Below are 27,143 nucleotides of genomic sequence, written 5' to 3' on the forward strand. Positions count from 1 at the left end.
AATATTATTTTACAAAATAATAAAACACTGTTGTTGATGTCACCAAGGTGATGAAGCATGACAGACCCTAGCGTGTGAGGGACCGTACTGTCAGGATACCAACTCAAGCTATCTATGTGATACTCTCATTGCAAACAAGTCAGCTCCTGCAGCCACCTTCCCTGTATTGAGAGTGCTTCTCTGGCCTTGTAGATAGATCCATTTGGTGGGGGATAGTTGGAGACATCATCTGGACCTCCCTTTCTGAGCAAGAAAATTTGAAAGGTTACTGCAATTATTTTCCTAGTCTGTGGTAAGAGAACATACCACAAAACAAAGACCTCTCTAAACATGCTTTCATACTGAACGGATCTAACTTTGGTTCAGAGTGGGGAGAAAATTTGTTGCCTATTTCTGGTGGACCTTGTGGTTTAACACAGCAGACCCTGTTTTGAAAGAAATTCCAAAAGGAAACAGTAGAATGACTGTCTTTTGCTCTTTTGCATCTTTCCAGACTTACGACTTCCAGTGAGCCCCTCTGTGTGTCTGGATCAGAGCACGCAATTAAAGCTGAGTACTTCGAGCCACCTTTTAAAAACAATGAAGCCGCGTATGTGGAAACCAAGGCAGTGGAGGCAAGAACAGCTGTAAGCTAATCATTTTGAATTGTTATATCCAGCATGCATGTTAGGAGGCAGCTAACAAGAGAAAAGCACTGAGCAGATTTGGGGGTTTTACATGTTTGAATGATTAAGTTCTGTTACATAAATTGTTGGCCATCTTTGATAATAAAGAATGCTATCATGGATTTCTTTGAGACTTGTTCAAACCTTTCCTACCATAGAATAAGCATCTGGGTAAACAGGATTCTTACCAAGGAAGTAACATTAATGGAAATCGAATTTAAAACCTTGACAATGTGAAACTATAAAATTCTAACTTCCATTTTTATACTCAGATGACATTGCCTTAGTCTATGAATATGGCTGAATGATTTTTTTTCCTAGTTATTTTTTTATGGGCTCCAGGATCTAAGAAAGCAACTGCCAGGTACCAAGTTATTCAAGTTACCTTCACATAAATGATTTTGTAATATAGACAAATTACAGTGAAAAATTAAGAGATTTTCATTATCGTATCTAAGAAACAAATAATTTGATTCATCTTATAATTATTAGGTAGTATTTCCAGAGTTAATAGTATTTATTGAAGAACCACATGTGTTTTCTGTTACCAGGCTTCAATATTGAAATAGCATAATAGTCTTCTCACTGATTGAACTTAGCTATGTGAAATGTGGAAACATTGTGCAGGACAGCAAATAGTTATACATTTTGGTATCATTTATAATTAAAATATAATTCATTATCGTTTATAATGAAAATGTATTTCATTTTCATTTCCTCACAAAACAAACTGCTGTTATTTTTCCTTTGCAGACTAAAGTGTTTTCCTAATACTTCCTCCCTTAAATTAACTCTTAATTATTGGTGAGAGTTATTAGGTAGAATCAAACTAGTGGGACAAGTATTTTGGCATATTTTTGGTGACCTGGCCACTATTAAGAAACTTAGTATCTTTTCTTGCAGAGGGAAAGATAGAGCAAAGGGAGGCAGGGCAGAACTGGAAGATTCCAGGTGTTTCACTGCTGTCTTTTTATCACTTTTGTTGCAATTGTACCATACGTGACTAATTTAAATTTTTTAAATCTTCAAACCTTACTTTAGGTACTAGTTTCCTACCTTTCTTTCTTTTAAAGAATGTTTTGGTTAAATCTGCCACAGTGGAGAATTCTTATCAATTTGAACCCTTATCTGTGTAACTGTGTATCTCCCAGTAGTGATGCTAATACACAGTGAAATTGCTTAAGGAAACCCACCCACTGAAGGCTAGAGGATAGAGGAGTGTACCAAGTTTTGAGGTAATTTACAAATTACACACTCACCCCAAATTATGGAGCATTAACTGTGTTGTTTCATTTTTTAGGAATCAAACGGCCATCCTTGCTCCACGTGAAACAATCTTTAGAACTGAAGATCTATCTGTGATTCTCAAAGCATATGTTTTGGTGACATCCTTCATGCCTTTGCATGCATTCATTCATTCAACTGGCTCGGTTTGGGATCCACCAAAGAAAAAACGCTTCACTGTCAAGGTAAAATTTCCTTTGAAGCTATTTCACACAAAGTACATTGAAGATCAGTGAAATAAGTTGGGCTGTCTTTCCCTGACCTTTATGAAATCAAATCCCATTGAACAAAAATTGCATCATTTTATTGCTGCAAGCAGAGATTTTCATTTAATAGGTGCAGGTTCAAAAAATGAACTGGAAACAGCTTAAGTCACTGGGGATCACAAATGCTACATCTTTTTTCCCCTCAATTCATCATTCTAGTTCAATTCTTTGACCTATTAGAAAAGTAGTTCTCAGCTGTATTCTGTTTTCCTTGACTTTCCGCTTATTCAAGAAAAATACAGTTGATGCAACAAATGAAAATAAAATTTTACCCTTATACTTTTTGCTTCATTTCATTACAGCAGTCAATATGGAATTATTTACTGAGTGAGAAACAGAGCTGTCAGGTGTACCTAATAGAGTAAGACACAGCAGGAAGAATGATGAGAAACTTTCAGGGAAGAACTTAATAACAGCTCCAAAAAGTTTAGGAATGAAAGGTAAACTCAGGTTTACTCAGTTGAAAAAAAAAAAGTTCTAGCTAAGACACTTGTGCATCCTTTCAATTTCCATTTTCTCTTATGTGTCCTCTGAACAATTCCTTCTATAAAATTGAAAATTCCTCCAAAGAACAAAGTCTACATGATCCCACTTACATGAGGATCCAAACAGTCAAACTCACAGAAGCAGAGGCCAGTATGGTGGGGGTGAGGGATGGGATGGGAAGGTGTTGGCCAAAGGGTACAAAGTTTCATTTATGCAAGATGAATTTGTCCTAGAGATCTACTGTGCAGCTTACAGTTAATAATATTAAGACTTGCTAAGGATTTCCTTAGGTTTTAAGGGCAGTTGTCCTATCTCAACTACATCAATACATGTGGTTTTTAATTAATCATGAAAAAGTAGAATCTAATATGGTTTCTTTCATGTTTTCTCTAACAAATCTTTAGAGTGGCTGCTTACTATTTCTCTAAATACCTTTAATTATTCCTAAATTTTCCCTGTGAGTTTGAATTATATGTAATTGCTGATATTTGGGCCATTTTTGACCCACAAAAAAAGTTTGCAATTTCATGCGACTCAACCTAATATTTGGAACTCAGGTATAGAGATATAAAAGAATCAACTTTCTCATTCATGCATTCAACAAATATTTATTGAGCACAGACCAAAATCCCCATTCTCGTGGAACCAGCAATTGCAGTCTCGGCAAGACCCCTGCATCTGTGTACTCCATTTTATCCCCGTTTCCCACTCAAATTCCTTTTCCCTCAAAATGTCCTCTTTATAATGATTGAATGTGTATATTTATGTTTATATTATAAAATGTGCATTTTTTGTCTCATTATGTGTGTATGCATTTTTAATTTAGTGTATTGTACTAGATATTTTTTTCTTCTGATTTTTTAATATTCAGCACTATATATTTTTAGGAAGGAACCATCCACATCGCTATTTGTACTTTTTTTGTGATACTTTTCACTGATTTATAGTATTCTGTGATGTGTATTCCATAATAGTTTACCTATCCACTCCTCCAGCAATACACGTATTGATTGTTCCAACATTTGGCTAAACCAAACAGTGCTTCAAATGTACAAATCCCTGTACAAATCCCTCTTTATGAACCTGCATATGATTTTTTGGAGAATATATACCCAGCACTGGCATTGCTGGGTCATAGGATACGGGTTCATTTGATAGAATTAGATAATGCCAGTTCACCTTCCAAACTGCCCATGTAAGACTTTTGCCATTGTTAGTCTTTCCATATCCCTACCATTTGGCCCACATTTGACCTTTTCTAGCTTGTAACAGATGAAAGTGATATCTCACTCTTGAACATAGCTCAGTTTGTCATCTATTTATTAACTTCATCTATAGTGTCCATTGTTGATGAGAATTATTCAACTGATTAATCAAATAACTTTTCCTTATGGTTCCTGCATAGGAGATTTACTTCCAGAAATCCCTTCTTATCTCTAAGTCACAAAGTTGTGTTTCTTCATTTTATTCTATTACTGTTATAATTTTTCCTGGGCATAAAAATATTTAGTTCAACTAGAGTTCACCTTCGATCCATGTACCAATTCTCATGGGCTACAAATGCATCATTTCCCATTCATCCGACATCTGACATAACCTTTATTGTGTAAGTTCCCATAGGAATAAGGAACTGTCTCTGAGATCTCTATACTATTCCAGTTGGCCTACTTGTTTTATTATTTTGGCAGTATGTGTCTTATAACACCTGGCAAGGGAGGTTCCTCTTCTCTACTTTTTCAAGATTGAATTAACTATGTTTAGACATTTATTTCCTTATGAACATTTTAAATATCAAATATATTTTTTTAAATCCTACTGGAATTTCAATATATAATTTCATTGAATTTATAGTTTAATTTTTGAAGAATTCACTATTCATAATATTAAAGTTTTTCCACTTATTCAGATCATTTTGTCCTTTAATAGTTTAAATTTTTTTCTCTACAGAGATCTTACACATTCTTGTTTATTTTTAGATTCCTTTGAGTGTTTATTGATACTGTTTTTAAAATTGTTTTATTTAGTTGCTTATTACTAGAATAGAGAAATAGTATTTTTGAAATTGAACTTGTATTTGGTAAACTTGTTCCAATAATTTTACCTTTAATACTACTGGTATTTCTAGGTAGATGAACATTTTATCTACAAATAAAGTCCTGTTAATGTCTTTCATTTTAATTCTTGTATATCTTCTTTCCTTCTTTCTTTCTTTCTTTTTTCCCTTTACTATATAATGTTGGCCAGAACCCCCAGTACTAGCTTTAAAAGAAGTAATAGTAAGTGTTCTTGAAGGGAACACATCCCAAGTTTCTCCATTAAGTAAGATGCTTGCAATAGGTTTTTGGTATTTAATCTTTATACTCTGCCAAAGTAATAAAAATAACATAACTGACCACAGTATATCCGTAATTATCTTACAACTATTACAGTATGTGGGTAATCTTGTTTCATCTGCTCTATCTCCACTCCCCTTCCCAGACACTAATTTCTCCTGAAATAAATGCCAGACATTGTATGATTTCATTTGTAAACTTTTTTGGAGTGAAATCTAAGAGGTATGGGTTTATAAACTTAACTAAATCAAAGAAGTTCCCTTTTAATTTTAATTTGCTGGGAGTCTTCATCATAAAAAGATTGTGAACTTCACAGATGCTTTTTCTTTATTGATTAATGTAATTATATAGGATTTTTTTTACCACTTCAAGTTTATTTTTGTGATTCATTACATTACTAGGTTTACTTTTAATAAAACCTCCTTGCATGACTGAGATGAAGCATAACTGATTATTTGGGGCTATTTTTCAGATCTTTATTGGATTTGTTAGTTACAATTTTTATGTCTATGTTCATAAATGATATAGACCAATAATTATATTTTCTTATATTTCCTTTATCTGGTTTTTATAGTTGAGATTATAGTAGCTTCATAAAATAGAGCTGGATAAATTTCACTCTTTTTCAGTTTTATATAAGATAGGAATTAACTGACCCTCAAGAATTTGGTACAAGTCTCTCAAGAAAATAGATTTGGAAGGTTTTGAAATACTATTGACACTTCAATTTGTTCAGAGCATTTTGGTTGATTCTAAGTTCTCAATTTCTTCTTATACAATCTGGCATTTTGTATTTTTTTTAGGAATTTATCAATTTCATCTACATTTTCAAATTCTTTCAAATCAGTGTATAGCTGATTATAATGCTTTGATTTTTATACCTGTTGTGTACATAACTATTTCATTTTTTCCTCTTGTAATTTGTAGATACATATATATTCTATTTATATCTTGATTAGAATTCCCAGAGGTCTTTATAGTTGGTTAATCTTTTTAAAGAAAGTTTTTACTTTGTTAATCTTTCCCATTATTTTGGAGATGTTCCCAATTTTGCAAATTTCTCCTCTTATTTTTGTTATTTCTTGGCTTCTAGTGTTTTGTTTGATTACTCTCTTGTTCTTCCTTTTAGCATCTTCATTCTAATGCTTGCCTCCTTTATGCTTAACATTTTGTTTCCTAGCAAAAGTGGCTAATGCTGTAATACCTTCCATATACTCCTTTAGTCATATCCCATAATTTTCAACTATTTAGTTCTAAGTATTTCTTAATATTCTTTATGATTGTCTTATTTAACTCAAGATATTTAATAATATATATTATTTTGTTTCTAAACATAGGATTATTTTCAAGCTATCCTTTTGTTATGAATATCTAATTTATTGCATTATTATCAGAGAATATATTCTGTATGCTACTGCTATCTTGGAATTTCTTGAGGCTTCCTTTTATTGACTAACAATCTATTTTGAAAGAGTATCTTCTGTAGGTGCTTTAAAAGAAAAACTTCATGTGGGTGTAGAATTCTATATATACTTAAAGATTCAAACTTATTAATTGTATTTTGCAGATACTTGGGTCTTTTTTTTTTTGCTTGATCTAACAGCTGCTAAGTAGAATGTATTAAAATCTCCAAATTCTTCTGTGCCTTTTTCTCCCTGCCATTCTGTTGGTTGAATATTTTGAAGCTACTTTGTTAGTTACCTATTTATTTATGATGGCTATATGTTCTTTTTCCATAGTTCTTTTAGCCAGTATATAATATCTTTTCTTCATCTTAGGATACTATTGTGTTCATTTTATTTTCTTAGACATTAAGATTGCTATGAACTTTCTTTTGGTTTGTATTTTTATTTTCCTATATATTTATAGGAAAATATATATATTTATATATTTTTAACACTCTCTACATGTCTTTGTAGTAAATGTACTTTTTTGTAGGCAGTATGTTTTTGGAATTGTTTTGATGCAATCTGACAATCTCCGTCTTTTAGTTTATGATTTTTAACTGAGTTGCTTGGATTGTGATTGTGTTAGGACTTATTTATTTTTGATATTCATCTTTTGTTTCTTCTTAAATATCTTTCCTGCTTCTCCCTGTAAAGCTCAACTTTTCTTCTGTAAGTTTTAAAGCAGTACATTCTAAATATAGATGATACAGAGTAGTAACCCTTTGCTTTAAGACATACACTCATGTTTATTGTCTCCTTTAATTTCTTAAACTTTTCAATATCTCTGTGCTCCTGCTCTGCCCCATCAAGACAAATAGCCTTTGCTTGATATACCACTTCCCCAATTCTGTCATCAGAACATAGATTTTTAGTTCTGGTTGAAATAGTCATATTTTTTTCCTTTTATGGTCTTTTTTTCCCTCAAAACAAAAACTAAAACAATAAACTTTATCAAGGAATCTTTCACCTTTAGTTTCCCTATTTACAACATTCTACTGGATTTGTTCCTTGTCGTATATTATTGTTTCCAATTTGGGCCTGAAGTCTTTACTCTAATTCTGGAAAATAGGTTTTCATTATTTCTTGAAATATTTTTGCTCCCTCTTTTTCTTTCTTTCTTCTGTTGTCCAGATTTTGATCCCTTATTTCATTTGCTGATTCCCCTTACGAACTATGCACAGTTTTACTTATATCTATTGACTTCTTACTGTATTTCCTCTTGGTACTTTTTAATGATCCCTTTTTCACATTTCATTTTTCTACTGTCTTCCATTATTTCCATGAATATATTAATCATGCTTATTTAAAATTCCTAGTCCGTTAGTTTTAGAAGTCCAGCACAGTATCCATTGCACCACAGCGCCCCTAGTCCATTAGTTTGAGTAACATGATATATGTTATTGCGTTTGTTGCCTTACTTTTGAGGAGCTGTATTTTCATGTGTCCGCTATTTTGTCCTTTGAACCTAAGCTCTCCTACAGATGCACCATTTATTCCAGCTGGTGTAGTATTTGGGGAAGGTCAGTCCTACAAGGGAAGCCAAGGAGAGTGGAAAGGATGAGTTCCAGGTCCCATAAAACCACTTTTGGTCACCTCCCTCTGCTGCCACTGTAGCAGGAGATTTCTCTGGTCAGAATTTCACCCCCAAAACTCTTAGGAAGAAAAGCCCTAGGAGTTGGCACTTATGTCCATTGTAATCCATCAAATTTGGAATCAGAGAGAGAGTGGGGTAGAGGAGTGAACACCAAATGGGACAGAATCTCACACATCTCATCAACTCCTCCCCTGAGCAGGACAATAGCCCCAGGAACTGAGCAACTGGAATCCTGGGGTAGACTTCACATCCTCAGCAGGGAAGGAGCAGGCAGTGATTGTCCTAGGGGGTCATAGAGGAGAGGTAGGAGGAAAACAAAAATACTTTTCTTCAACCTATCCTCTCAAAGAAGTCTTTGGTAACCTCCCACCCCAAACTCCAGCCATCCCTGTCCGAAGCCACTGGCCAGACCAGTGCAAAACAACTTTCAGAATCCCTTTCACACAGGGTTTCATTGTTTGTTCTTGTGTTAAATTCATGCCTGGATCTCATTTCATCTACACGAGCTTCTCATCTTGACAGGAAACTGAAGCTCCTAGATATTCCAAGTAATTTTGTGAAGTTTTTTTCTTTATTGAAGCCCCACTTCCCCGACCCCAGTAGAAATGATACACTTTTTCTGTGATAGTTTTTGTATTTCCTAAGATAAGTCATAAGAAAAGAAAGCTCTTTGTGATTTGGTTCTCTTTAGATTTCTATGCTGTATTCACCATTTTGTTTCTTACTCGTATGTTTGTCGCGTCTGCTGGGCAGATGTAAGCTGCGGCTGGAGTGCAGGAAGCGTGCAGTTCTTGCCGTATTTGTCCTCACCACGGGGTGTGTCTTGTCAAGATCTTGCCTGATTATTCTGGGCAATACCATTATCTACTCTTAAAGGGAGGTAGTGCAGCTTCCTGGGTTAAGGTGCCAGAGAGAGATTATCTCCTTATGAGGTCAGAGTTACATTTGATGCTACAGATAGATTTGAGAAAACAAGGGAATATTTATTTACCCTTCAAGTGAAGAACTTACTGCGTCAGCTGAAACAAATAGATTATACTTATCTGTTAAAGCACTTGACCATCCTCCAAAATGCTGCTTCCTCCTGGTATTTTTAGATGTAAAAAAATACACAGAAACAGTTCTCAGTGCTAATGTGGAAAGAAGGATAAAACCAAAACCCACTTTAAAGACTAACCGTGTGACATCAAAGTTTTATTAAACACTGTTCTTAAATTTCTTAAAACGTTAATATGTGTGCGTGTGTCTGTGAGTCCTGAATTCAAAGGCTAAATTACTTAGTTAAATCAGTAGTAATTTATGCACTGTGCAGTGAGGCAAGCCCACTAAACTGGTTATCAGTGGCCATTTATATAATATTCTGGCAGCTAAAGGAGGTATGAATGTAATAACAGATATAAATATGAGCTCATTTATTTCCAATTAGGCCTGCTGCTGAGATACTATATCTGCTAAAGCATTGGAGAGAGTAGAAAAATATCAAGAAATGCAAATTTGAGAAATAATGGAAAGTAGAAGCTTTGTAAACTTAAATTTTTCTAAAATCCCCATATATACCATGCAGATAATTTAAGTTTAAGCATTAGATATTTTCAAAGGAAAGACAAATTTAAAAGGGGAAGGAAGTTGGAAAAAGGGAAAGAAAATTAATAGCAAAAGCAACATTTACTTTACTATTTAATCTGATTTTAGAACAACCATTTTTGCTGTGGTAAAAGCAATGTCATTTTCTTGGTGAATATAATCCACTTTTAAGCGACAGTTTAGTAAAAATTTCTTCCCCTAAAAAGCTCTCAATTCAATTATGAAACACTCTGGTTATATCTCTGACTTTAAGAATAGAATTCTTCCACAACCATTCTAACTATAACTTTTGATCAAGTGTATCCATGGTTGTCTTCATACACAGATCATATAGATAGCTGCAAGAAATATCATAAATTTAAGTTTGGTTCTTAGAGTAAAAGTGTCAAGTTATCCCTTCATTGTAAAACTATCCAGCAGAGAGGAAACTCTCATATCTGTAACTTTTTTATGATGTCTGGAGATTCTTATAACTATGACCATAGCAGACTGCTCCGATTGAAATGGATTGCTGGGATGATTTGTGACTTCTGGCAGGAAGACCTGTCAAACACCTTATTTTGTCTAGTTGAGACATTACTTAAGTCAATTCATTGATCAGCTACCCCACGTTTAAAGATGTTTATTTCCTGATATCCAGTATTCAAAAATGTTGTTAAGACGATTCACTGAATGTAATCAGCTCTCGATAAATGTATCTTTGATTGAATTCAATCAAAAATCACTTAAAAATCATTTCTTTTGGACAAAGTAAAATTGTATTTGTAGATGATATGCTCTTTTTTAGTGAAGTATAATTGACATACAATATTCTATTACACTCAGGTATACAACATAGTGATTCTATATTTTTATACATTATGAAATGATCCCCAGGATAAGCTGAGTTACATTGTCATTTACAAATTTTTAACTGTGGAAGAAATTGCCCAGTCTATTTAATCCCTCACTTCTAGTTCAGTCCCTGTATTTTGTGATGATCTTCCAGTGGCTTAGTAAATGCAGTAGACAGATGTCATAAGCTGAATTTTTGAACAGGGCCTCTTTGAAAGGGGAAAACATGAGACATTGCAGATTTTTCTCCAGTCAGTATCTGAGAATCATTTCCACTAGAAACCTAAGTTAAAGCAAGCTCCTGCCCAATGTGTGGCTCTAAATCACCTGCTTTCCACCACCACTGCATTGGCCTTTGGGGGACCATTCTTCTATTTCCAGGGCCTGCAATTCCCTCTCACATCCTTGCGATTAGCAGATGTGCACTCAGGAGAGAAAGAACCTTGGCAAAGCAGGGCATATTATTATTTGCAAGGACCCCTTTTAAAGAACGCATATATCTCTTATTCAGGTTTGGAAACATGACGCAGTGGCGAGGATGAAGTTAGCTGCATTTGTCATCCATATTTATGCAGTACCTTTCATAACGTTGGGTGAGATAGCTCATATATTCCTAGGGTAAAAATGATTAATATCTTTGGAAGTAGGAATAAAGATACAGTATGGTTTTTCAACCTTAGGAAGTATTCGTTTCCTGATCATCATTTTTACATCTAAAATGGCAGACTATGCCACTGACCTTGTAAAAGACTTTCGCTGAACATCTGGCCCTTCTCAGGTCTGAGAGATTTATGTCAGCTGTAGAAAGAATGTGAATAAAAGCCTGCTCCTGGGAGTTGGTAAAATGAGTTGATGTATTACTTAATCTACTCTTGCTTGGATTAAATTTAAAAATTGCACCCAGTGTTCATTTTCAAGTATGATTTTATATAAATAGAAAATATAGATAACCAGCATAAAGTTAAATAAATAAACATTGTGACTAAAGCTGACACAATAAAAACTAAAATAATAATTGCAAAATAACACTTATCTAATCAGCCCATAATGGTGTTAAAAGTTATTTCAGATATGATATGTATTTGCTCTAGAAAAAGAATGATTGTTTTGCAACTGCGCAAGATTTCAGAGAGCTGTCGATGGCAACTTCGTCTCTTGTTTTGAAAAGTTTCATTCAGACTCAGAGACTCCAAGGAACTAGTGGTGATCAAACGGGAGGGGTGGGAGAGGGTGGATGGGAGGCAGGGAGAAGGGGATTCAGGGATAGTATGATTGGCACCCATGGTGTGGGAGGGATCAGGGGGAAAACAGTGTAGCGCAGAGAAGGCAAATAGTGACTCTGTGGCATCTTACTACACTGATGGGCAGTGACTGCAATGGTGTATGGAGGGGACAGGATAACAGGGGTGAATGTAGTAACCACATTGTTTTTTCATGTGAAACCTTCATAAGAGTGTATATCAATAACACTTTAATAAAATAAATAAATAAATGTTTAAAAAAGAGAAGTTTTATTCATTCCCAACTTTGTTCCATAAAAGGCTTGTCAGGTAATTTTGTACATTCACTCATTCTTAATACTGCACCCAGATTATTAGCCTGATAGGTAGAAAATTATTCATTAATCATTGTCATGTTTATTTGATCAAAAAATGATCATTCAAACATATGGCAGGCACTTTAAAAAAATGTTCATTAATGAATGGTTGTCTAACATTATCATTTTTATCCAAGGTACCTTTACTGACTGTAACATATAACAAACTTTCACTTGGGGAAAATGTGATTTAAGAAGAGGTTCTGCAACAAAAGATAAATATGGTTAATTTCCCTATAAGATCTTTGTTAATTCAAACAGACCTCTTCTGAAACTAAGGTAGTGAACCAATAAAAATATGCAAGTGTAATTAACTGATGTGTATATATTGCATGTATTACATGTATATAAACATTATATACAGTGTGTTACAGTGACACTAAAAGGTAAAACAACAGCCATGAATAAATTCATTAATTATTATTTCCTTTAGTACTAGAAAACTTATAGGCAAGTATTAATTATGTATCTGGGAAAATGGAGGTTAGCTAATATTCAGGGATTTCAGTGTGAAACCAGGAGAGCTAAGTGAATTTCTTCAGATTGCTTGAAAATGAAAATGGCGAATACTTTGAGGGTATTTTGGATGTTGGGAAAAGAAGACTAATATAAGCACAATGTTTCAAATACTTAAAGCATCTACAGAGAACAACACCATCTTAATTTTTAGTTTCTCATAGTTTCTTCCATGCATGAGCTAGGTAAGCCTGAAAGATGTTCAGAGAGCAGCTGTAATCCTTTCCTTCACTCCTCTCCATACAATAAAGAGTTAAGATGGAGCTTTGGGTAATGGACCCATGAATTAAGGCAAAACTCCCTGCAAGCTTCCTGAATTTTTCTCCTTCTGTGCAGGCATCTAGAGAGCTACTGAATTTAATTTTATAAATCTTGATTCCTGTACTTCGACAAGGCTCACCTGAGTTTTCCATTACTCTGATAATAGTAAATATCTTCTGAGGACTGGAAAATATGTTGGGAGAAAAACAGATAAAGTCAGCAAAGAATCAGGAGAGAAAAACAAAGAAAAATTTACTTGCCTAAATATATTTAGAATCCTTGAAAGAAGAGGTTATGCTTATTTTTTATTTAAAAAAGAATCAAATGTTTGGTGCCTGACATAAAACCTAGTAGTACTCGATAGATAGAGGGGGAGAGAATGGCTTGGAATGAACACTCCACTCATCAAAATGCAGAAAAGCATAATTAGTAATAAAAATAACCCATATACAAAGTGGCATGTGAATACAAAGTAATAATAGTGAAGACCATGGTAGTGTCTCCAAAAATTAATTACCTTAATGCTTAAGTTTGTAATAAAATAGGTACTGAGTGGAGAAGACAGATAGTTATGTTTTTACTTTAGGTGTAGAAACAAAATAATTTTCCACCAGTGTATTTTGAAGCCTATTACATGTTTCTCATTTGAAACATTTCCATTAACAATTTCCTTTATTCCTTGAGATATATCTCAAAGGCTCTGACAAATTCTAAATATAAAGTATCCCCAGGTGGGCCAACTAGATAAAACAATTATTTCTGCCAAAAAAAGACAGACTTTGCTCACGTCAGGAGAAAAATCTGATGTGCATTTGTCTTATGTGATTTATTCATTGTAAGTTCAAAATGAAATACAGCCTTTTCCCTTCCATACATTAAAATACGGTTTTAAGTTTGAGAGGAACAGCAATCTTTTGTCACAGAAGCAGGCTATGTAGTTATGAGATCAAGATCAAGCAAAACAAAATACTGTATTGCCCCCACGTGGTCTCCTTAGATATTGCACTAATATCCTGAGCTGTCCAACGGAGAAAGGAAAAAAGGCAAAATGCTTAGACAGCAAAGCTTTGACCTTTTTCTTTCATTGGAGTTTACATATTTATTTTTAAAACGTTATTTGATAATCCATGAATGTGGCAGGAAGGCTATATTGCTAAACAGAGATTCTGAATTCTAAATCTTCAGTGCAATTTAAATTGCCTACACCACAAAACTGGAATGCTTTCAGCATTTGTCAGTCATTGGACATTGTATTTCTATTTAAGATGATTTTGAAATGCACAGGGTTTGTAAAGAATACTGTAAGGTTAACACTAGCATTTTAGATTTAGCATTTAGGAATGCATTACTTTTATTCATTCTCACTTGTGTGTACGTCCATTTGATTTCAGCCTGAACTTCAAATTAGTTGTTAAGTCGAATTCCTGTGAATTATGTAAAGGATCTAATAATGTGATATGGAACTGAACATTTGTCTTTCATTTATGTGTGCTAGGGCAGACAAAGATGGATTCTTCCTCAGGATTCTGCGCACATACATGGTGCTGCATTCTCCATCTACGACAATTGATTTCATGGCATTTGTTAGTTGTATCGCTCTGGAGCATATAAGCAGTCATTCTCTGTCTTCTTCCTTTACTGTACGAAGCATTCCCAAACCCATCGCTCCATCCTCTTTGTCTCATAATAGCCCATCCCTGGACCTGCACTGCCATACTTATGAAGCCAGTTCTTAGAAGCTCTATGAAGCAGGTCTTTAAAATTTGGAGAAAGGGACTGCAAACAGGAGAGGAAATCCCAGATATTTCTGTGTGTATATATATATCCCTGTACCCATATGCTGTGGGGCTCCCCCCAAACCAGCTTCCCTATGTCTGGTGTTTACTCTTCCAGAATCAAATAGTTCCAGGTAACACAACCTCCTCTACCTGTTTAAAAAAGCCCCTTACTAAAATGATTTCTACCAGAACTTTTATTCCAGATGTATTTGAAAGGTAGGAGAATTTTCCCATTTGCCTGATCACCTAAATCATCTACATAACGTGTACAATTTCAGGTCACAGAGAATAAAATCATTACTCTAAACTTAGAAGTCACAGAAGAAAAACATTATGCTAAGAAAATATATTACATTTTCATGCTTTCAAGGAGTTATTGTTAAAGTGAAAGAAATGTGATTTAAAGATATGAATAGGGCGGTGCTGACATCCTTTCAGTCTGAATGATAAGCAAACATCCAACTGCACTTTTACTCTAAAGGAGAGAGAAATAAATCACTAGCAGTGGATGTATAGTGCTGGACCTACAAAAGTAAGAAGAAAAATGCCAAGGCATGACCTATAAGTGCCTAGGGACGGAGGTGCAATAGAAAAGTCCTTGCACCCCACTTTATCTGTAAAACAGGAATGATTATCTGTAGGTTAAATAGAGTATTTTCATTCATTCTGCAAACATTTACTGAACTTCCCATATTCGAGACATTGTGTTAGGTTCTAGTGATACAGTAATAAACAAGACATAGTCCCCACTTTTGTGGAGTTTATCCTTTTATTGAATGGTAGGTGAAGTACAGGTAAAGAATATCTATATCAATATCTGTATCTATCCATCTAAACAAATACAGGTAATTACAGATTTTTAATATAGCCAAGAAGGAAGTGAATAAGGATGATGTGTAGAAAGCCATTTTATGAGAGGTAGAAAGAGCTCCCTGACTAGGATACATTTGAGCTATAATTCATGGAGAGACCGAGTGCCACGGAAGAGCTAGTGCTGAAACATTCCCAGCAAATGGAGAATTCCAGTGGCTTGAGGTGGGCGGGTCCTTGCACATTCACAGAACAGCACAAGCACTGAAAGTGCTGTGTGGAATAAAAAGAGAGTGGTCGGGAGGAAGTAGGAGAGAAAGGTAGAAGTGAATTCACACAGGACTTACAGGCAAAGTAAGGAATTTGCATTTTTTTCCTATGGGCAAAGAAACACCACTGAAAGGTAGTGAACAGGGGAGTACCATAATTTGATTTTCCTTCTCAAGTCCACTCTGCTGCTGTGTGTAGAGCAAATTGAAGAGGATTGTGAGTTGAGGCAAAGAACTCCATTGCAAGGCTATTGAGGTGTCCAGGTGAGGAGGCTGGTGGCTCAGACTGGTAGGGAGATGATGGTCTAAACAAGGAGAGAAGTGGATAACCTTGGGAGGTGGACATCATTGGTGATGAGTTGAGAAAGAGGATAGAAAGAGACAGCTCAAAGATGGTTCTTCAGCCATTATTTGGGTGGTGGTGCCATTTTCTGAGGTGGGTCAAATGAAAGGGAGCAGACAGAGAAATGTGAAATGAGGAAGAGGAGAGGGGGATGGGCCCCTGAGCTCCCGTGCAGCTGAACCCTGTTGGGGCTTCACAGCCACTTGTTTGGCTCCAGGCCTCCTGTGCTCCCTGCCCTGCTCGAGGTAATACACAGAAAAGTCCCTGCCTTAGGGGTTTAGTGCTCCTTTCCCCATTCACTTTTCCTCCCTGCCTTTCTCCACTCCATCCCTCTCTCCCTCCTGCCACTTCAGCAGAAGTCTCCTATCACTTCTAGAACAAGAGAAGAATGACTAGTCCCTCTCACTAACAGATGCAGTCTCCATTTCAAAAGGAGAAGAAAAGAAGACAACTTGAACAAACAAAAAGGCAAATTGAATTAGGTAGCTTCTGCAAAACAAGCCACCCACCAATTTAGTGAATTGGAACAACAAATACTTATTATTTCTTATGATTCTGTGGGTAGGCTGGGCAGGCACTGCTGATTTCTGTGGCTCAGCTGAGGCTAAATGGTCTTGCCTGGCATAACTCAAATGTTTGGCTCTTGTCTGGCTGTCAGCTATGATCATGGGGATGACTCGGCCCTGTGCGTCATCCTGCAGGCTACATTCTGTTCTTTTATATGGTGGCGGTGTCAGGGTTCCCAAGAGTAGCAAGTGAGCATGCCCCAAAGTCCAAGTTCTTTTCAAGCTTTTGTTTGTATAGTGGGCTCAACGATTGCCCAAAAAATATGTCCATATCCTAATCCCCAGAACCTGTGAATGTGACCTTATTAGGAAAAAGTGTCTTGGGAGATGTAATTAAAGATCTCAAATTGCAGTCATCCTGGATTATCCAAGTGGGCCCGAAGTCCAGTGACACATGCCCTTATAAGAGAAAGGCAAAGGAAGATTTGGCACACAGCCCCCAGAAGCTGGAAGGGGCAAAGAATGGATTGTCCACTAGAGCCCTAAGAGGGAGTGTGACCCTGCCAGCACGTTGATTTTAGACTTTTGGCCTCCAACACCATGAGAGAGTTAATTTCTGTTGATTTAACTCACCAAGTTTGAAGTCGTTTGTTACAGCAGCCTTAGGAAGTAAAAACAGTTTGTATCACATTTGCTAATGTCCTATGACCAAAGAACATCACATGGCTAAGCCAAGGTTCAAGGGATGAAGAAATAAACTCATGTCTGGTCACACGTCAAAGAGGTGGGCCTACAGAGGTGGGAAGAATTTGATGCAAGTTTTTACACACTGCCACACCAATGGAAAGAAAGATTTTTCGCATTAGAGCAGATTATGGGCAGATTTCATAGGATGGACTATAAATGTGACTAATAAAAGCACGCACACACACAAAAAAAGTTTTTCAATTGGAGTCAGGAGGTAACAAGAGAAGTGGCAGAAGGGCATTCCTATCCAGGGGCTTCTTTACACCAACACGATTAGAATGAAACTTCTAATGGTTGTATGTCCTTCGTCAAGTAAGCTAGTCAAACAGTATCATCTCCCTTTATTAAATAGTTGAGAAATTAATGTGTGTAATCTGTATCTTTTTGCATGTTTAAGATTTTTGTGTTTGATCATGGAGTCAAAAGCAACTCAAAAGCAGTGCTGTTTCAGTAATTGTCCATAGTCAGTTCCGCTCAGTTCACTTCAAAATTGTTTAAAGCATACCTAGGCACTGGGCAACATGGAGAGGGACTCAGAAGAGAAAGGTTGTTCTTGCCTTCAAAGAACTGTCCAGTGAGTTCTTTGCAAGAACATATTTATAAATCATACAAAGCAGAGTACAGTAAATGACTGAGTTGTTGGGATGGTTAAGAGGAGGAGAGAATTATTCGTCCTGGGGAAGGTGAGGTAGGTTTCACAAAATAAGTAGTATTTTAGCTGAGCTTGGAAAAAATGGGTGGGATTTCTTTAGAAATGAGGAGGATGTGTATACGTTTACCTTGGAAAGACATCATGAAGCGTGCAGGTAGAAACATAGGTTATAGTCTCAGAAGTATAAGCTGCCTTATTTGCTGGAATGTGTGTGCCTTTCAGGGAGGGTAGAGTCCTAGGGTAGCCTGGAGTAGGAAGTATCCTGGAGAAAGAAAGAAGGGAAATGGGTAAAGGATTTGTGGAATGGAGGAAACCAGAAAAGATGTTAGAGCCAGATCCTGAAGAGCTTGAATTTCATGCACTATAAAATGGAAAATCATCCCACTGTCATTTTATGCTTCTGGATATATTCTCATATATGGTTTCATTTGATATTTTTAAGAACCCTGGGCGATAAGGTAATATGTTTATATCCATTCTATGGATGAAGAAAAGATTCATGATTTAGAAGAGATGACAGAGACAATAAATGTGATTAGGATTAAGACTCAGATCTCCAGTGAATAAAATCCCTCTTAATTATCACTTAACTACCTGCAGTGTTAAGCAATGCTCTGTGTGCCCTCCATAATGCACGCTGACTGCTGAACCCAGGACCTCAGTGCCCGAGGCAAGCGTTTATATTGCTTCCATCATCGTACACTGAACTGTAGGAGCAAAAAGAGCCAGACTTGCTTCTATAAAAACAAAGTTGAATATTTATAAAAGAATCAGTCTAGAAAATTGATTTAAAACATTGCAGGTGGATTAAGTGTGGGGTAACAACTTTCAGAGTTCAGGTGGCATACTACAATACCTTGAAGATTCTGCCCTGAGATTTCTTTGCAAATGTCTTTATGTTCTTACTCTAATTGCAGTTATAACCATGCATTACGGGTAAGGTTGCCAGATGACTGGCCGTTCTAATTAGTTCACCTGAGTGCAAATAAAATACGTTGGCTGTGTGCTGTAAGACTGACAGAGGAAGGTATAATTTGTTTTTAAATGTTTTTTAATTTTTTGTGTGTCTGTGTGTGTTTTTAATTTAAATGTTTTTTAAATTAAAATATGTAAGAATTGTATGCATCACTTTTTGAATTCTCTTAAAAAATGAGAGAGATGTCCCTTTGTAACAAAAAGAAAAGGGCTTCTACTGTTTTTTATACCACTCCTTTTATAAATAGTGGGGACTTCTTTCTGATTTGAACTGTGCTTCATAAAGATGATTTTGGCAACAATGAAAAAAGAAGTGGTTGGGGGCAGGGAAATCAGAAGTCGGTCAGGATCACAGCGATTTGGGCTAAGCAGCATTACAGTTGACCCTTCAACATGGGTTTGAACTGTGCATGGATTTTTTTCAATAAATATATTAGAAGAAATTTTAGAGATTTGAGACAATTTGAAAAGACATTTTCTTTTCTCTTACTTTAGTGGTAAGAATACAGTTTTTAGTACATAACAAAAAAACACATAGTAATGGCTATATTATCAGTAAGGCTATTAAATTTGGAGGAGTCAAAGGCATACACAGATAGTCCAGTGCCAGGAGGATTGGCCCCCCTAATCCCCATGTTGTCAAGGGTCAACTGCATATTTAATTAAAGTACTCAATCTTGCACTTTTAAATGATGTGTCATTATTTAAGTGCTCATTTAAGATATCCCATATAAGAGAATGAGCAGTATTTGAACACTGGTAGGAGAGGAGTATAATAAGGTAACTGCAACGAGAAAGGCGTGAGGAAATAGCAGAGTTGTAATAAATCTACTATGGAATCAACAGACTTCAACACTACAGTCCTTCTAAGTTAGGGCAAATTGTACCATCAGTTTCTTTACTGTACAACCAGAACCCATTGCTTTTGTAATGAATTATTTTTGTGATTGACCATGAAACTTAGTAAGACCTCAAATAGATATTCTGCATAAAATATCCAGAACATAAATGGAAAATATCTTCCCTTTTCACTTTGTTACTCATTTGAGAGTATTTATAGATATATGAGAGAGGTGTATTTCTTTGCCAAATGCATCCCTGTTTGCAAATTTTATACTCCCTGTTACAAATATTACTTGTTGGAAATTACCAGATTTCCAGGTCATTTTCTACTCATTTTTGGAAATTTTTCCAAAAAACTGCTAGACCTTCACTTTACTGGAGGTGTAAAGAAGACCTGTCTTTTGACTTTAATACAAATAGTTACAACCTGCTTTAACAATGGTATTCACATAAAGAAAATGAGTAGACATATACATACAGAGTCCAGTCATAAAATGTTTACAACTTTAACTTTTTGCTCTTTACTGTTAAATCTCTCTGCTCCTTTATATCCCACTGAGAGATTCCAGAAGGGGCAATAAAGATAACCTGCCAGTCCTCTGAGAAGGATGAATATAATGCAATCAAGGGTCTACCATTTGAAGCAAATAATTAAATTTTTATGCTATTCCAGCCTTTTGTATTTCTGTACCCTGCTTCTGATCAATTCTCTGAGATGCATGTGGGAGAATTTTAAATTTTCAACTATAAAACTGATAAAAATCACATAGAATACGCTTTTTTAATTTCCAACTTTAATGTATGCCTAAAGCTTATGATTGTTAAGAAGTACAAATGAGTAAGATTATTCATGTCACTGGAAGCAAGAAACTTATTTAAATACTGGAGTTTTGATCTAATTCCAGGAAATGAGTACAACTATCCTAATTTAGGTTCAGCTAATTAATTCAGATTTTCAGTGGTTTACCCTAAAGCAAGCTAATTTTCAATGAGCTTAAACAAATGATGAGAATATTTATGTTCTTAAATCATTTACATTAACACAAAACTTGTTCTTGATCCAGGCAATTTGATTTAAATTACAAAAAAATATTCTCAGTTATTCCAAAAAGTAATTAAACTACACAAATGCTCAGGTTGTTGAATTGATATTTTAGATGTATGGATATAAGGGCACATGCTTGAGAACTGTGACAGCTTAAAACACATTTTCCATGTGAAAGCAAAAACATTCTCCTGTATTTCAGGGTCTACCCACATTCCTAAATCTAGTAGTCAAAGTCACATTGCCACAGGTAATGCTGGGCTTTGCAGCCAAGCAGACTTGCTTCAACAGTCATATAAGTTACCTCTTGGCTATATAACCTTAGGCAAGTTTCTTGCATTCTGAACCCTCAGTTTCTTCATCTATGAAGTGTGGATAATGAGTATTAACCTCATAGCATTGCTATGAATATAAATAAAATAGTGCATGAGAAACACGGAGTGGCTTTCTCCGCCTGGCTTATTTTACTTTGCCTAATACTCTCTAGGTCCATTCATGTTGTTGCAAATGGCAGGATTTCTTTACTTTTTATGGCTGAATAATGTTCTGTTGTGTATATGCACCACATCTTCTTTATCCATTCATCTACTGATGGACAGTTAGGTTGTTCATATCTTGGCTATTGTAGATAATGTGACAGTAAACACAAGGGTGGATATATATTTTCAAATCAGAGATTTTGTTTTCTTTGGGCAAATTCCTAGGGTGAGGTGGGATAAAGAGGCATAAAAATCTCAATTTATTATAAGTTGTTCACTTAGATGGAAGTGCAGCAAAGAGAATATAGTCAGTGGTTCTGTAACATTTTCCTATGTTGACAGATAGTAACTGCACTAGTGGGGGTGAGGATTTCATAATGTGTATAACTGTTGAATCACTGTTGTGTGTACTTAAAACCAATATAATACTGTATGTCAACTATAATTCAGTTAAAAAATACAAATAAAAAAGAAATGCTGTGTCTGGCATAAGGTGTCAACTTGGCTAAGGACAGTGACTATTATTAAATACAGCTTATAATTATATCCAAATACAGTATGTGCACTAATGAAAACTTTTATCAGTACTTCATGAAATTCATGGTTTGTAATTTAGTCATTTTTTCTTCATTTCTCAAATCTTTTTTCCTCTTTCACTTCTGTTTTTAAATATCTGATGTTTTCTTTAAATCATTTCCCTTTCAAACACAAAGGAAACTTCTTCCTAGGGCCTGGAATGCTCACTAGCACTTCATCTCCTTCAACAGCTCTCTGAAGTGTGGCAAATGTGTTCCTCTGTGCCAGACCCATCCAGAGTGTGATTCTCATGCAGGGTGTCATGTACCTCTGAGAACTCATAAAGACTCTCTAAGTTCACAAGCACATGGATAGTTTCAAGAGAATCTTCTTTCCCCATGCCTTTCATAGACCTTTCTGCCCTTCAAAAGAAAGAGCTAGCTCTCATCTATCCCTAATACTATGAAGATGATGATTGCTCTTGGAGGAAAAAAGTTATGCAGTCCCCCCCTCCAAAAAAAAACTCAACACAAATTTAAATACAGTGTTGTTTAGAGAAAGGGAAGAATGATAATAGTGATTATATAACAAACACTATGTAACACTACATAACAAATCCTTCCCAGCTCACGTTTTCAGTTTTTAACAAAATTAAGTATTTCATGATAAATCACTATGTGTAAGTGCCTTTTGTTCCCCACAAACCTTAGAGGGAGTTCAAGGAACTAAGTCACATTGCTATAACTAAGCTCTTCCAACCACATCTCTATAGTTAGGCAAACAACTTATCTCCATGCTTACATTAAAAGAGTTAATACTGATGCCAAACCCTTCTCATGTTAGCAATAAGTAATGTTCTCTCAATGGCTATATGAGCTAATTGAATAAAAAGAAATCATATCCATCTAAGGGTGCATTTCCAATACAATTTTACTTTTTTATTTTAGAAATTATTTCATAAGGTTTGTAATCTATTTCTATTGTTCTGACCAATTGTATACAACCAATAATTGTAATCATAACTTGTTTTAGAAGAAAAAATATTTTAAAAGTTAGAGCCATATGGTAACTGAAAATTTTAAAACTTTAATTTATAAACATTTTTCTTACTGAACATTATGGAGTGATAAACTTTCATATGTAAAATATATTACTTTTGGATAAAATTCTGAGGTATTCTGATTCCTTCAGATACATTTTCAGAGTTCTGCAAGGGAAGAGACTGGTTAGCTCAGAGTCAGACAGAAAGATCCCAGCTGAATCTGTAAAAGGCAGAATAATAGTATCAAGAACAATAGACTTGAAATCCAACTGTAAAAAATAGAGAGATTTGAATACCTACTTATTCCCCTTTTATTATGGACAAACAACATAGAATGCTAGATAGCATATATTTAATCGAGTTCCCTTAGATAAAATTGAGTCTGAGCTCTTATGTGATATTTCTTTTTATGCTTTGACATAACCTGAAATGGTTATTCACTAGACTTTGTGTTCCATCATTGATTTGCCCTCTCTTTTGGATTGTTCCTATCAGCATTCAAGTTTGCTGTGTGGTATTTCTCACCCTAGGATTATTCCCATCAGCATTCAAGCTTGCTGTGTGATATTTCTCATTCTAAGCAAATGAACAAAATGTTCATGGATAAAACAGTAACTAAGAGGAGATGGAGTAGAAATGGAGATTACATCCACTATTTATAGGAGCTGAGAAATGTTTCTTTTGCAAAATTCCTAACCATTAAAGAAATGCTCTTTGGGACTTTGGCGATACAAAATTAACAAGTGTCTAAACGTGCTGGTTGGAGGAAGTAAGACTGTAAAAACTGCAAAATTGCTTTTAAAATGTTTCAATTGTGGTAATACATGCATAATAAGAAATTTACCATCCTAACCGTTTTGAAGTGTACAGTTCAGTAGTATTAAATATATTTACATTGTTATGCATCCAATCTCCAGAACTTTTTGCAAAACTGAAATTATTTACCTATTAAACAACAACTCTGCATTTCCCGCTCCCCCAAGTCAGGGACAGCCACCATTCTATTTTCAGCTTCTATGAATTTGACTACTCTGACACCTGATGTAAGTGGACTCATACAGTGTCTTTTGTGACTGGATTGTTTCACGTAGCATACAGGTTCATGCATGCTGTCGGATGTGTCGGAATGTCCTTCAGTTTTAAGGATGAGTACTATTCCATTGTATGTACATACTACATTTTGTTTATCCATTCATCCATGAATGGATACGTGAATTGCTTCCACCTTTTCGCTTTTGGGAATAATGCTACTATGAACATGGGTGTGCAGATAATCTCTTCGAGACCTTGTTTTCCATTCTGTTGACTATCTACCCAGAAGTTGAATTACTGATAATTCAATTTTTAATTTTTTGAGGAACCTCCATGTATTTTGCATAGTAACTGCACCACTTGACATCCCCACCCACAGTGCCCAGGCCTTCTGATTCCTTCACATCCCCACCCACATTTAAAATGTTATGTTTTTTTTAAATAGTAGCCACCCTCATGGATGTGAGGTAGTATTTTTTTGTGGTTTTTATTTGCACTTCCCTAATGATTAGTGAAGTTGAGCATCTTTTTATATGGTTATTGGTGCAGAATGATTTTAAGTACTATATTCTTTATCTGAGAAGATGAAGATTTTTTTTCTCACACAGTGCTAGTAAGAGAACTTCTAGTAAACTGTGATAAGATACAATGTTATTAAACACCACTCAAAATTCAAGATATTGAAATATCAATATCCTGCTATAGTTTCCCTGTTAGTCAAGAACATACTTTAAAGAAAAAACTCTAATATTTGCTAATCTTTCATCTCCTGTTTTAACTCTTAGATTAAATTTTCTTATCTCAAAAATCCTCTTGAACAGCTGTAAGCTTCTATTTTTCAAAGGTTTTATTACAAGTCACCAGAAAAATGCATATCCTCCCTCTCTCAGGAGATTGAAACAAGAGATAAACGTGTGGTCCTAAGGAGAAAAATTATGTTTTCCAGAAGCTTCAGTGAACGGTTCTCTTATCAAAGTCTCTGGTTTCTGTAATGTTATACTTAGATTTATTTATTTAACAGTAAATAATACCTACTGTGTGTTAGGTACTGGCCACCCAAAGATAAAATGGTACATTTTCTGCCCTAAAGATACCACAGTCTAATCGTGAGAGCAGATAAGAAAGTCAGCAAGTTTTGACACAGAACAACATGTGTTGACATTGAAAGCAATTTGCTCAAAGTCTCATGGGAGAACACAGGGAATTAATCAGGCAAAGCTGGGAATTTAGCATGGGAGGGGTCTACAGATGGGGTGGGGAAATGAGGTGGATATAAGGACACCTTAGAGTATTTTAAGATATCAAAGACATAACTGAAGTCTTCCTATAAGTATTTTCAAGTTCATCCTCAGTTCCTCTTGTCTTTCCATTTTTAATTGATAATTTTGATCTGTCTAGTTCAATAAGTCTCTTGGGTGAATAGATAGAAAAATTATAAATACTTTACTTGGTTATGATTGAATTTTACACAAGTACAAACAAGTGATGATGCTTTATCTGGTTTCATAACCATGATCTTACATGGTCATTCTCTATTTCATTTATTTTGCCCTAAATTTGTATTCAATTTTTACATCAATGGAGGAAATTTATAGTTCATAAAATAGTTTCATGTTATGCTAAAAGTTTTAAGATGTTCCTTTATTCATTTTTACCTCACTGCCAAGGTACTGATTTCTAGGGGTTTTATATTGCTGTATTTATGCAACTTGGAAAAATCAATTAAAAGACTTGATCTAGAGAGGGAGAAGTCTTCTTGATATTTGCATTCATGGCTTGATTGTTTTAAATTATTGACGAAGGTGAAAATGCTCTTTCAGGTATTTGTGCTGGAGAAAGCTCTTGGGTGAAATGTGTTTTTCAGATCCTGATAGGTTTGAATGTAATTAATATCAAATAATTTCAGATTCGACATTGTCTGATGAGATCACTGAACATAGTTCTGTCTTTCTACATCTGAGCACACCAAGATGCACAGAACTAAAGTAATTTGACCAAGGAGATACAATTAGTGTAGCAAATTGTAATACAACCAGATACTCTAAGTCTTCACTTAGCCTAAGTGGATTAGTTATAAGAACTAATAGAAGTATTGTGCCCTCTCTGCGCAACTTGTTGAAAGTTGATGATCTTTAAAAAAATACCTATTAAGCACTTGCATAATGTTACTTTCATTTCCGGCATACGTAGTTTGCTTGATAGTATACTAAATAAATTAAACAGAAGAGGTCACTCATCTAGACTTTTCTTTGAATTGAAGGACTTAAGTAAATTGAAATCCAGGCAGTGAGATAGAAGGAAACACATACAGAGGCAAAAACTGAGACAGAGCTAACAAAAAAATAAAACAAGTTGCTCCATTTTGAATCATCCCTTTGAGTACCACCTCTCTCTCCTGCCTTCACACTTCTGTTTATAAAGGCAGCTATGTTCTGGGCCCTCTGCTTTCATATTGTTGTGGATGTTGGTCGCTCTCTTAGCACACTGAGTTCTTTGCGAAATGAAGAAAAGCCAGTCATTGGGGCCCTTGAGTTCTGCTCTCCCCCTTCTGTTGGGATATATCCCCCGGAGGGGCCATTCGGCCATCAGACCTTTTTATCCTCTCTTCCTTAAACATTTCTATTGCAAGGCTTATCAAGTATTTTTTTAATGCTGTTCTTTAGGTGATGTCACAAATACTTGAATTTCCAGAGACAGTTGTGATTTTCTGTATCATGCATTGCAATATGACAATCTGGCCTCAACAAATGCTTTAATTGAAATTTCTTTTAAACAGCTGTGGACTCATTTTAATTAACAAAGGGAGCTAATGTGCTGAGTATTGACATGTGCTGGGTGGTGGCGTCCCTTACATACATTCTTTCATTTAATCCTAGCATTACCTCTACAAAGTAAATACTGTTGTTAATCCCACAGGGTCTCACAATTACAGTAACAGGCGTAGAGCCAAAGTCAAATCTGGGACATTTTACCTCTAGAGACTCTAGTGTTATCACTGTGCTAAGTACCTTGTCCCCTAACACTTAGAGCACAGAATTTCCCATAGGGTAAAAAACTCACTGAAAGTTGAGTTTAATGGAACTCAAGTCACGTACTGGCAGCCCATATTCAATGCTCACTGTTAACAGTCAGAAATTAGGAGATAATCATTGCCACAGTAGAATAATAAATACAACCTTAAGACATTAAATTGCAAATTATTTTTTTTGCCATAGAAGATATAATCAGATCATTAATC

The 27,143-nt window shown here is 35.3% G+C and overlaps 1 protein-coding gene across 9 annotated transcripts in view; it reads left to right on the forward strand.

The window, feature by feature from the left end:
• Positions 1-27,143, forward strand: part of CPED1 (cadherin like and PC-esterase domain containing 1) — a 265,711-nt gene that overhangs the window by 86,886 nt on the left and 151,682 nt on the right. For all 9 annotated transcript variants that reach the window (XR_008998541.1, XM_057504707.1, XM_057504709.1 and 6 more), the window contains exons 6-7: positions 494-626; positions 1,966-2,134. Coding sequence is in view for 8 of the 9 variants with exons in the window: in XM_057504707.1 (XP_057360690.1) it covers positions 494-626; positions 1,966-2,134 (302 nt within the window). In the remaining variant the exon portion in view is untranslated. The remainder of the gene's footprint in view (positions 1-493; positions 627-1,965; positions 2,135-27,143) is intronic.

This window comes from Manis pentadactyla, chromosome 7, assembly GCF_030020395.1.
Source record: "Manis pentadactyla isolate mManPen7 chromosome 7, mManPen7.hap1, whole genome shotgun sequence".
Taxonomy (NCBI): Eukaryota; Metazoa; Chordata; class Mammalia; order Pholidota; family Manidae; genus Manis; species Manis pentadactyla.